This window comes from Lynx canadensis, chromosome A2 (assembly GCF_007474595.2).
Source record: "Lynx canadensis isolate LIC74 chromosome A2, mLynCan4.pri.v2, whole genome shotgun sequence".
Taxonomy (NCBI): Eukaryota; Metazoa; Chordata; class Mammalia; order Carnivora; family Felidae; genus Lynx; species Lynx canadensis.
In genome coordinates this window covers 123,396,154-123,408,605 of record NC_044304.2, presented here as the reverse complement: position 1 = coordinate 123,408,605, position 12,452 = coordinate 123,396,154, and the positions used below count along the sequence as shown (strand labels likewise).

Below are 12,452 nucleotides of genomic sequence, written 5' to 3'. Positions count from 1 at the left end.
TTCCCACCTACCCCCACCCAGCAGTCAGAGCACCAGACAAGAATATGAACATTAGCAAGACAATAACAGCAAGCCATTGACCTTCTAGACTACTCTAACCTTGTGGGCCATTTTCACGTGCATAAGCGTGCATAAACATGCATAAGCGCGGGCTTAATCCCCCCAAACAACAAGGCATGCTTCTTTCCCACTGCCCTCCAAAGTCTTTTCATATTAATGCAATGAGGTTTGTTGTAAAGCAGGTCCGCGTAAATCTGCTCTCTGGAAGCTAGTATACACTTCACTGATTCTATAATGCACACATTTTCACATTTTAACATCTCTGTAATTGGGATACACTTCATAATTAACAGCATGTTAATTTGGGGGCATTTTTACTTTCTTAGAGATACATAACATGATGCTTCTAATAACCAATACGTTTTAGATTGCATGAAATATACAAAGTGCATTAGTATACGGGATCTCATAGCACCCAGAGAGAATGCTCTGAAGAGCACGTGTCCCTAGGGCTCTGTCTCCATGCCCGGCTCGCTCTCTCCAGCCACACACAATGTTGCCTGAAGCTAGAAGGCAGAGGGGCAGGTGCGAGGCAGAGAAGGCCTTCCTCATGCAGCATAAATGCAGCAACCCATACTTATTTATGAAGCCCTTCTTTCTCCCCAAGCCCCAACTCAGGAGTCTAAGTCAGACTCGGTACGAAAATGGATAGATTTCTATGGAGATATAAAGAAAGGCTGAAAATGTTTCTTTCCCAGAGAATATTTTATTAACTTACAGCTATACCTAAAGATTCAGAAACATAAGAAGCAAAGCTCCTTTTACCAAAATTGGCAATGATATTAGATTATACTGTTGATTCCTATTAATAAAATTTCAGATTCATCTCAATCAGTTAACATTTATAAAATGCTCCCTTCGTGTTAAGACTCTGGGCTAGGTGTAAAGAATAAAAATGTGAATAAGCATGCTGGGCATCTCTAAGGTATTCAGACCAGCAGCAGAGACAGAAACTAAAATAAATAATGAAAAATAAATAATTTTTGCTAATAAAAATAGTATCTTAAAACATTATGAGACACAGAAGTGCGAGCAGTTGATTCTTCCTAGGAATTAAGGAAAGATTTTGTGAAAAGGGAGGACATTTTTGCCAGGGCAGAAGTTGGTCAGAAGGAAGGGTTTAAGCAGTACACATCTTGCACCACTGCACATGGCAGCCCTAGATGCAAAAGATGGGCCCTAACACAAGATAAGACCATTTAAGCAGAACAGAGCTGACAAATAGAGGCTGATGTGCCAGACCGAGGAGTTTGTAATGTAGCTGCGGGTTAATTTTTAAAGAAAGCAGTTATAAGATGATACCCGTTTTTCAGAAAGACAATTTCACAGGAGCAAGGTGAGACCATTCATAGGGAACTTTTAGAATAATGCACCTGAGCAGTGATGTAGGCTAGCTCTCTGCAGTGGGGAAGCATGGAGAGAAAATCTGTCAACCAGTATCTGATGAAAGAAAAGGAGAATCATGGGAACCTATGGCTGTTATCCTCCAAGCTCCCTCCTCTACTGTCCCCAGTGGTCCTTACGTGGAATCCAGCAGAGTCCCATCCAGAAGGGAGGCATTGTAGTGATACTTGAGGTAATCCCCCTTCTTACTCAGCACTGAGCAGTCGGGGGGCTTGTAGTGGGAGGTGATGCTGATGGAGTCTGAAGGGTTGTGGAAGTCAATCACATGGATGTCAAACACCAGCACAGCCGAGCCAGGGATATTCCCTAAAGGACAGACAGAGAAATTAACGAGCAAGTCCTCCAAGTGGCAGCACATGTGCCTCCCCAGTGTCACCAGGCACGTCCTCACAGACCCCCAGTGAGAAACACAGGGACCTAAATATGAAAATCTAGGGAATACTGGGAGAATGAATTGGAAGGGCGGTCAGAAGTAACCTAACCCTCATTCTATACATGGGGAAACTGAGGCAAAGATTTGCCCAGGGTCATGCAACCAGTTAAGAACACAGTTTGGAGGGGCGCCTGGGTGGCTCAGTCGGTTAAGCGTCCAACTCTTGATTTCGGCTCAGGACATGATCTCACGGTTCCTGGGATGGAGCCCTGTGTCAGGCTCTGTGCTGACAGCTTGGAGCCTGCTCGGGATTTCTCTCTAAATAAATAAATAAATAAATAAATAAATAAATAAATAAACTTTAAGAACACAGTTTGGACTATAATTCAAGATGATGAGCTAACTGCCCCATGGAATCACTAAGCCTGAAAGATGCATGGCTAAGTTCATCACAAATGAGGAAACTAAGGCTTGCCTGGCTCCTACCAGAAGTAAGAGGTGAAGTGAGAACACCAGCTGTAGAGTCAAAAATCACTCCAGTCCTCTATCAGTGTGCAGGAGGAACTAAACTAACAGAAACTTCAGAGGGAAAAAAACACCCAGCCAAATTTGGCCCATACACACCCCTTGTGATAGGGCCTAACGGTTCACAAAGTACTTTTACAACACATCCTATCTGTTCTACACAAAATTATTAGTAAACTTTTCTTTTCCATTATCTCCACTTTTGAAAACATTACCTCACATATGAATAATGTTTTACAGTCTACAATGTATTCTTCACATACACTATCTCATTAAATCCCTGCAACCACTTTGTGGGGTATTACTATAAACCCAGCATTAGCAGATGCTCCATGAATTTAATGGCAGCTTCTCAGGAGGCTCAAGGGGGCCAGAGGGACACCTTAAACATATGCATTGTGGTTAAACACACCCCCAGATCATTTCAGAGAAGTTTATTTATTTATTTATTTATTTATTTATTTATTTATTTATATTTTTGAGAGAGAGAGAGAGAGAGAAAGAAAGGAGGGGGAGATGGAGGGAAGAGAGAGAATTTTAAGCTCAGCTCGGAGCCTGAAGCAGGGCTTGATCCCATGACGCTGGGATGGGATCGTGACCTGAGCCGAAATCAAGAGTCCACTGCTCAACCAACTGAGCCACCCAGGCACCCCTCATTTTAAAGAAGATTAAATGTAAAACTTTGTAAATAGTATTACTTAGAATCAAGGATGTATAATGCTTTCATTAGTGTTTTACAGATAAGAAAACCAACTCACATATAACTTGTTGAAGAAAATAACACAGCTATAGAAAGAATTCAAACAGAGATATGTGAACACCAATAGCCCTTCCCCCCATCCCTGCAATGGACTTTTCTGTGTCCATTTTTGGTTGCTCTCTGTAACACACACACAGACACACGCACACACACAGACACACATGATGCTTATTAAGTACCAAGCACTCTTCTAAGTGCTTTATATGTAATTATTTAATTCTCATCATAATCCTATATTCCCAATCTAAGAGTACTTGGAAAGTAACTTGAAAGTTGGGGAACAGAAAATGAGGAAGTGATGGGGTGCCTGGGTGGTTCAGTCGGTTGAGAGTCCGACATCCACTCAGGCCATGATCTCGCGGTTTGTGAGTTTGAGCCCTGCGTCGGGCTCTGTGCTGACAGCTCAGAGCCTGGAGCCTGCTTCGGATTCTGTGTCTCCCTCTTTCTCTGCTCCTCCCCTGCTTGTGTTCTGTGTCTCTCAAAAATAAACATGAAAGAAAGAAAGAAAGAAAGAAAGAAAGAAAGAAAGAAAGATCATGAAGTGATGCTTCCACAAGCCCTCAGGCAGAATCCATTCTCCCCTCCAGGGCTGCAAACATAGTCAAGCATCAAAAGTTCAGGGCTGACCCTGTGGAACAGAGCAGATAAGCAGAGGACCAGAGCCTTTCCAGAAGGCCTACTCCCTCCCCTCCACCAATCCTGCAGGGCAAAATGGCCTCAACAAAATGAAATGCCAAGAATGGAGCTGGAGAACCCCACAGAGGGCCCAGTATTTCATTCCTTCCACAAATATTTATTGAATGTTTACTATGTGCTTGGCCCCGTGGTATGTGATGAGGAAACCCCAAATTTCCTCTATGTCCTGACATCTTTCTTGGGTCAGTCCCTGAGGAATTAGCATTAGGCCCTAGGCAAACATCACCAAGAGGCCAGGGAGATGCTATTCAAAAGAAGACAGAGGTGCTGCCCCCCTACCCCCTGCCCTTCTCCCCTGCCCCCATGCAAGAGCATCTAGACAGTACATATCTGAGTGCCCCTGCCCCACAGCAACATAGGATTTGGAACGAAGCAGCCTCATAACCACAGAATTTATGAGCCTTCCGATGATTCCCAGAGCCTTATATAATTCTTTGCAGAGCTCTGTCTCATACTTGATAGAAAGCCAAAAGGAAAAAAATAATTTAAGCAAATGTTTTCCATCAATATATTATTTTTAGAGAAACGAAGGATTAATCCTGAGGGCATAACAAAACATGAATACTCGGAAAGTATTTGTCTATTTCTGTATGTATCTGAACAGAATTTTACATGATACACAACAGAGCATCAAGACACTTGACAAACAGGACATGAAGCAAGATCTGTTGAACGTGTCTTAAGCTGTGACCTGGTATGACTTTATAAATCAGAAATTTAGGGGCACCTTGGTGGCTCAGTCAGTTAAGTGTCCGACTCTTGATTTTGGTTCAGGTCATGATCTCACGGTTGGTGGGATCGAGTCCTACACTGGCCTCCATGCTGACACCCCAGAGCCCGGAGCCTGGTTTGGTCCTGGGTCTCTTTTTCTCTCTGCTCCTACCCCACTCATGCTCTCTCTCTCTCCAAAATAAATAAACGTTAAAAAAAAATTTTTAATAAAAAAAATAAAAAATAAAATAAACTTAAAAAAAGAAGAAAAGAAATTTAATGGGTGCCCGGATGGCTCAGCCAGTAGAGCATGTGACTTTTGATCTTGGGGTGGTGAGTCTGAGCCCCACATTGGGGGTAGAGTTTACTTTGAAAACAGGAACTTAAGTCCGGGAGAAAAAAAAAGAAAGTTTCTCCATGGTACACTCTAGCTTCCAGCCAACCTGATACTTCATAGATCCTCTGAATAAACCCTACTAAGAAAATTCTGAAGATACATATTATCAGTAGTGGTTGGAAGAACAAAATTAATGTATACAGCCAGCCAAACCAGGCAGAATCCCACCAGCAAAAATAATACAAAAGCAAAATTAATACTGCATCCACTAGTCCTAAGCAGGTTAGCAAACAATGGTACAGGCATACCTCTAAGATGCTGTGGGTCTGGTTCCAGACCACAGCAATAAAGCAAATACCGCAATAACACGAGTCAAATGAATGTTTTCGTTTCCCAGTGTGTATAAAAGCTTTGTCTGCACTATACTGCAGCCTATCAAGTGTGCAATTGCATTATGTCTATAAAAAACAATGTGCATATCTTAATTAAAAGTATTTTATTGCTAAAAAACGTAAGCCATCATCTGAGCTTTCAGAGTCGTAATCACCGATCACAGATCACCATGACAAATATAGTAACAATTAAAAAGTTTGAAATATTGCCAGGAATTACCAAAATGCGACACAGAGACGTGAAGTGAACAAATGGTGCTGGGAATATGGCACTGATAGACTTGTTGATGCAGGGTCGCCACAAACTTCAATTTGTTTAAAAAAAAAAAAAATACTATCTGTGGAATTCTATAAAGCAAAGAGAAATAAAATGAAGTATGCCTATATATATATATGAGAAAAAACTTAAGAAGGAAAATACGGCTTGAAATACTATGCAATCATAAAAAATACCTGTTGGCATAGATAGTTGTTTACAACAAATTAGGTGAAGAAGAGAAATTACAAATATGTATAGATAATCCCATTTAAAAAAAATTTTTTAATGTTTATTTTTGAGACAGAGCATGAGTGGGGGAGGGGCAAAGAGAGAGGGAGACAGAATCTGAAGCAGGCTCCAGGCTCCGACTTGTCAGCACAGAGCCAGAGGCAGGGCTTGAACTCTCAAACCATGAGATCATGAACTGAGTCGAAGTCAGACGCTTAACTGACTGAGAAAGCCACCCTAAGCCCCCCAGGCACTCTGATAATCCCATTTTTTAAGTTAATTTATTTTTTTTATTAATCTCTACACCCAACGTGGTGCTTGAACTCATAACATGGAGATTAAGAGTTGCACACCCCTCCGACAGAGCCAGCCAGGTGCCCCTAGGTAATCCCATTTTTGTTAGTATTTATTAGTTAGGTGGATATATATTTTCACTTCATGGTTGTTTCCTATTAGTTTCATTTGTTTCCTATTGTTACTATAACAAATTTCCACAAATTTGGTGGCTTAAAGCAATGCAGGTTTATTCTTATAACTCTGGAGGGTCAAAGGTCTAAATTCGAGGTATTGGCAGGGACTCTTTCCTTTTGGAGGCTTTGGGGAAGAATCTGTTTCCTCGCTTTTTCCAGCTTTCTGTGGCTGCCCTTATTCCTTGACCTGTGACCCCTTCATCCAACTTCTAAGTCTGCAGCTGAGCATTTTCCCCTCTCTCTGACCTCCTGCTTCCCTCTTACAAAGGCTCTTTTAAGTACATCAAGGCCACCTGTATGATCCAGGATAACCTCCCCATCTCAAGATCTTAATCACATCCCCATCTTAATCACATCCACAAAATCCCTTTTATCATGAAAGGTAACATATTCACAGGTTCTGGGGATAGCACAGGGACATCTTTGGGGCTGCTGTTCTGCCTACCACATTACAGTGTTTATTCCTGCATGCTGAGATTGTGGGAGATTTTTGTTTTCTTTCTTTATCTGTATTTTCTTTTTTCTAAACTCAACATGTATCATTTGTATAATGTTCAAAAGGGGGTTTGCTATTAGAGTGACAAAAATGTTCTAAGATTAGATTAGATGGATGATGGTTACACAACTCACTACATTTACTAAAAGTCACTGAATTGTACACTTAAAATGGGTAAATTTTGGGGGCACCTGGGTGGCTCAGTGGTTAAGGGTCCAACTTCGGCTCAGGTCATGATCTTGCGGTCTGTGGGTTCCAGCCCTCCATCAGGCTCTATGCTGACAGCTCAGAGCCTGGAGCCTGCTTTGGTTTCTGTGTCTCCCTCTCTCTCTAACCTTCCCCTGCTCATGCTCTCTCTCTCAAAAATAAATAAACATTAAAAAATTTTTTTAATTAAAAAATGGGTAAATTTTAAGGCATATGAATTATACATCAATAAAATCGTTAAAAACCAAAAATCGATAAGGGGAGGTTTGCAATATATTTTCAAATGGCTCAACAACAACAACAACAACAACAAACAAACAAATGTAAGGAGAGAGAGAAAATAAACATAGCACGATGTTGGGGTACCTGGTGTTTCAATCGGTTAAGTGCCCAACTCTTGATTTCGGCTTAGGTCAGGATCTCAGGATTATGACATCAAGCCCCAAGCTGTGCTCCATGCAGAGCACAGAGCCTGCTTGGAATTCTCCTTCCTCTCTCTCTCTCTCTCTGTCCCTCCTCCCCATCATGCACACTCTCACCCTCTCTCTCTCTCTCTCAAAATAAATAAATACACTTAAAAAAAAACATAGCAAGATGTTAACAATTGATGAATCTAAGAGTTCATCGCAAAGTTCTTCCAACTTTGGCATAACTAAGAATTTTCAGAGGGAAACTGGTAGTGGGGACAAGAGGAAAGAATAGAGCATGTCTAGAAACCAAAGCTATTTGGACATTTAAGTCTTTTTTTTTTTAAGTTTATTTATTTGGTGTGAGAGAGAGAGAGAGAATGCAAGTGGGGTAGAGGCAGAGAGAAAAACGGAGAGAGAGGGAATCCAAAGCAGACTCTGCACTAACACTGCGGAGCCTAATGCAAGGCTCGAACTCATGAACTGTGAGATCATGACCTGAGCCAGAGTCGGAGGCTTAATTGACTGAGCCACCCAGGCGCCCGACACTTAAGTCTTAAATGGGACTTCAGCTTCCATATTCTGGCTCTCAAGAAGCTCTGATTACTTGAAACCAGCCTAGAAGCAGCCAGCACTCACCTCTTCCTTCCTCTCCATAGCCGAGGTGAGGGGGAACCACAATCCTCCGCTTCTCTCCGATGCAAACACCAAGTAAACCTTCATCCATGCCAGCAATCACGTAGCCCTGCCCAATGTATGTGTCAAAAGTGCGGTTCCGCGAGTAGCTGGAAAAGATGGAAGGGAAGAAAGAGGTTCCTCACGAGCGATACCACAGCAGCTGTGTGCATCAGTCAGTACCATGAGGCATCAGGAACGCAGAGGCCTCCAGACCCTGGAAAAGACCAAACCTTAGAATGTGAGGACACAGCCTGGAAACATGCTCCCCCGAGAACCCACACACAGCGTGGGAGCAGCCACGTACAGACACACTCCCAGAAACAAGCCCTCCAGCCCTCTGGGTTGGCCAGATTATGGATGAGATGCAGTGACAAGAAGCAAACACACAGAAATGCAGCTAACATAAGTTGGACTGTGCTTGGTAACCATGTGAAGTTAATGAAGAAAGCATCTTATTAGAAGCTAAGAATGTGTCACAAGGACAATGTCTCCAGTTTCTAAAGGAGAGAATATCTGTATATGTCAGACATGAATACTTGGATTGCCTGAAATGTAACATATAGAGAGTAATTTAACTCTGCAGTGTCTACCAGAGCCTGGATGAACCCTTCCTCCTGTAATTTCTGCTCACCAAGCTACCTTCTGATGAGTGCTTGGGTTTCCCAAGTGTCACTGGCAGGAGGCCCAAGCATTCTGCTCAGTGGAGAGATCCAGCCTTTGTATAAACTGCCAATTGAAGCCGATTACTGCGAGTTTGGTGAGGACAGGAATCAAGTCCTCACAGCCAGATGTTTCTAGGATAAAATAATAAAACTTCATCTGCCACGTCTACTACCAAAGTCTGAACCACGGTAATCTGCACTCATTACTCACCCCCACCCAGTGCAGATGTGGCAAAAAGTCTGTCCTGAAAGAGCCAGTCAGTTCCACCATTACCTCAAACATGATGACTACCTCAGAATAGATGGCCAGCCGAATGGTGCCAGGGGGATGAAAAGACCCTCCGTCAGGGGCTCTCCCTTCTCAATACCCCTAGAGACCAACCACAAAGTCAAGGGACATGAAAAAGGATAACAGACGATTCTCCTCACTCAGGAGGCAGATTATCTACATAACACCTCAGTAGAGGCTATGGAGAAATACCCTTTTCCCCCCACACTGAGGAACTCCAGACTGCAGCCATTCACATGAGCCAGGAGGGCCAGGATGGGAACACAGCCATCAAGGAAGCCAGGCTTGGCTCCCTAGCATCCTCTAGCCATGAGCCAACCTCTCACCTTCCCCAGGTTACTACTCCCTAGCCAGTACTTGAGAGATCATCAGCAGAGAACAGCCACCACCAGGGATTCAGGGAAGAGGAGGACAACTGCCAGACAGGGTTCCTTATAAAGGGACACTAAGCAGTGGGAGAGATGGCAGGTGCTTCAGAGCAGGAAGAGCCACTGGGTGGGACAGTCAGCAAAGGTTCCATGGGGTGGGGGAGACAGTGGACACTGAGGAGGCGGGATCTGCACAGGGGAAAGGACTGGGGAAACAAAGAGGCCAAGGATGAGAGGCAGAAAAGAGCCTCAGAAGAAGAGAATGGATGAGCAGGGTGGCCATGACATGTAGAGAAATTCGAATATCTTTAAAAGAAGACTTAAATAAAAGCAGGGGGCGGGGGAGGGGCGCCTGGGTGGCTCAGTCAGGTAAACATCCCACTTCGGCTCAGGTCATGATCTGACTCAGGTCATGATCTTGCAGTGCATGAGTTCGAGCCCGCGTTGGGTTCTCTGCTGACAGCTCAGAGCCTGAAGCCTGCTTCGGATTCTGTGTCTTCCTTTCTCTCTGCCCTTCCCCTGCTCACACTCTGTCTGTCTGTCTGTCTGCCTGTCTGTCTGTCTATCTCTCTCTCTCTCTCTCAAGAATAAATAAACATTTAAAAAAATTTTTGTTTTAAAAAAGGGAAAGTACCATGTTTCCCCAATGGGAAAGTTGAGGACTAGAAAGTTGTCAATGCTCCCCCAAACTAATTTATGAATTTTGAAACGATTTCAACCAAAATCTGAGTGGTGTGGGGAGAGGGGAAGAGAGACTCCAAAATTCATTTGCAAAAAGAAACTATTTAAAATGTTCTGAAGGTACAGGATATAGCAAGTTCTCATTCCTGTAAAAAAATAAAATGGGAGAATGTGTACAAGTATTTCACTGTGTACATGTGGAGACCTATGAAGCTAAAAACACCGGCTCCCTGTGGAGAGGGGACCTGGGTGATTGAAGGACAGGATAGGAGGGAAATTTTTCATTACTTTTAGGATTTTGATCCACGTCAATGTATCACTTAATTTTAAAAACCTGATATTTAGGGGCGCCTGGGTGGCGCAGTCGGTTAAGCGTCCGACTTCAGCCAGGTCACGATCTCGCGGTCCGTGAGTTCGAGCCCCGCGTCAGGCTCTGGGCTGATGGCTCGGAGCCTGGAGCCTGTTTCCGATTCTGTGTCTCCCTCTCTCTCTGCCCCTCCCCCGTTCATGCTCTGTCTCTCTCTGTCCCAAAAATAAATAAACGTTGAAAAAAAAATTTAAAAAAAAAAATAAAAACCTGATATTTAAAAAGGAAAGAAGAGGGGCACTTAGGTGGCTCATTCGGTGGAGCGTCTGACTCTTGATTTCAGCTCAGGTCATGATCCCAGGGCTATGGGATTGATCCCCACATCAGGCTCAGCACTGAGTGTGGAGCCCGCTTAAGATTCTCTCTCTCCCTCTGCCCCTCTCCCCTGCCTGTGCTCTCTCTCTCTCTCAAATAAAATAATAAAAATAAATATAAAAAGGAAAAAAGAATACTCTCTACCATACAAACTAACAAGCAACTATAGTTAAAAGTGTGGTATTGGCCTATACATAGCTAGGTCAATAAAAAAGGGTATAAATTTTAGACAAAGACCCAAAAGTATGTGTAAGAATTTAGTACATAATCAGGGTGCCTGGGTGGCTCAGTCGGTTGAGCATCTAACTCTTGATTTTGACTCAGGTCGTGATCCCAGGGTTGTGGGATTGAGCCCCACATTGGGCTCTGGGTGGAGCCTACTTAGGATTCTCTCTCCCCTCCCTCAGTCCCTCTCCCCTGCTTGTCCTCTCTCTCTCTCTCTAAAAATAAAAAGAAAGAAAAAAAGAAAAGGAAAATAATTTAGTACACAATAAAAGTCACATTTTAGATGAGTGAGGGAAAGATAGCATTTCTGGAAGAAATAAAGTTAGATTCTTACTGTCACACTGAATACCACAAAAAATTCTGGATGGATTTAAGATTTAAACATGAAAGCATTTATGAGCATGGAGAGACACTGTGGAAGGCTATTAATATTTACCTCAGGTGGTAAAGGGGTTAATGGGAAATTACTACATTTTATTACACATCATTGTATTGTTTCACTTATACAATAAGAACATAATACTTTTTTTTAAGTAAGCTCTACATCCAACATGGGGCTTGAACTCACGACCCCAAGATCAAGAGTCGCATACTCTACCAACTGAGCCAGCCAGATGCCCCAAATGCTTTAAAGGGTAAAACCTTAAAACCATTAAAAAGGCTTAAGGAAAATATAGACAAATGTTTATGTACTCCAGGGGAGGGGACAGATTTTTTATTTTTACCAAGCCCCCAAAGACAGACTATATAAGAATTTATGTAAGAGTAAAGGAAACCATAAAGAAGTTAAATGTATTTAACAACATAAAAAGTTTACATTTAAATAGGTCCAAAATCACAATAACAAAAATTAAAATGCAAAAAAATAAGGAATATTCCTTCAACAATATACAACCATAAAAGGGTTACTATCTTTAATGTATAGAGGTCTTCATATATTCAAACTGATAAGAAAAGGACAAATACCAGTATCTTTAACATAAAAACAGACAAAAGACACAAACAGGTAAATCATAAAAGAAGGTATCCAAATGGTCTAGTAATAAACATTTAAAACAATTTCAACTTCAGTAGCAATGAAGAAACACAGATGAAATCTATAAGGTTCCATTTTTTTTCCTATAAATTCGCAAAGATTATTTAAAAATGATTCTCAATGTCACTGAGTTTGAGGGAATGGGGCATTTTTAGATAGTGATGGTGAGTAAAGGCTTGGTGAGGAAAACTTGGTTGTGTATACAAAAAACTATAAAAATACCTTTGACCCAGGGGTGCCTGGGTGGCTCAGTCGGTTAAGGGTCCAACTTCAGCTTAGGTCATGATCTCACCGTTCATGAGGTCAAGCCCCACACTGGGCTCTGCCCTAACAGCAGGAAGCCTGCTTGAGATCCTCTCTCTGCCCCTTTCTACATCTCTCTCTCAAAATAAATAAACTTAAAAATATTCTTGAAAAAAAACCCCAAATACCTTTGTTCCAGAGATTCTTCTAGAAATGTATCCCAAGGAAACAATCTTACATGTTAAGATTTAGCTGCAAAAATA

At 42.3% G+C, this 12,452-nt stretch overlaps 2 protein-coding genes across 2 annotated transcripts in view; one reads left to right on the top strand and one right to left on the bottom strand.

Annotated features, from left to right (window-relative positions):
- The window catches only part of RP9 (RP9 pre-mRNA splicing factor), a 179,034-nt gene that overhangs the window by 129,302 nt on the left and 37,280 nt on the right, over positions 1 to 12,452 (top strand). The gene's annotated exons all lie outside the window — the stretch shown is intronic.
- Positions 1 to 12,452, bottom strand: part of FKBP9 (FKBP prolyl isomerase 9) — a 42,113-nt gene that overhangs the window by 8,577 nt on the left and 21,084 nt on the right. Inside the window, exons 6-7 of the mRNA XM_030308199.1 lie at positions 7,965 to 8,110; positions 1,584 to 1,770 (exon numbers count right to left, since the gene is read on the bottom strand). Coding sequence (XP_030164059.1) covers positions 1,584 to 1,770; positions 7,965 to 8,110 — 333 coding nt within the window. The remainder of the gene's footprint in view (positions 1 to 1,583; positions 1,771 to 7,964; positions 8,111 to 12,452) is intronic.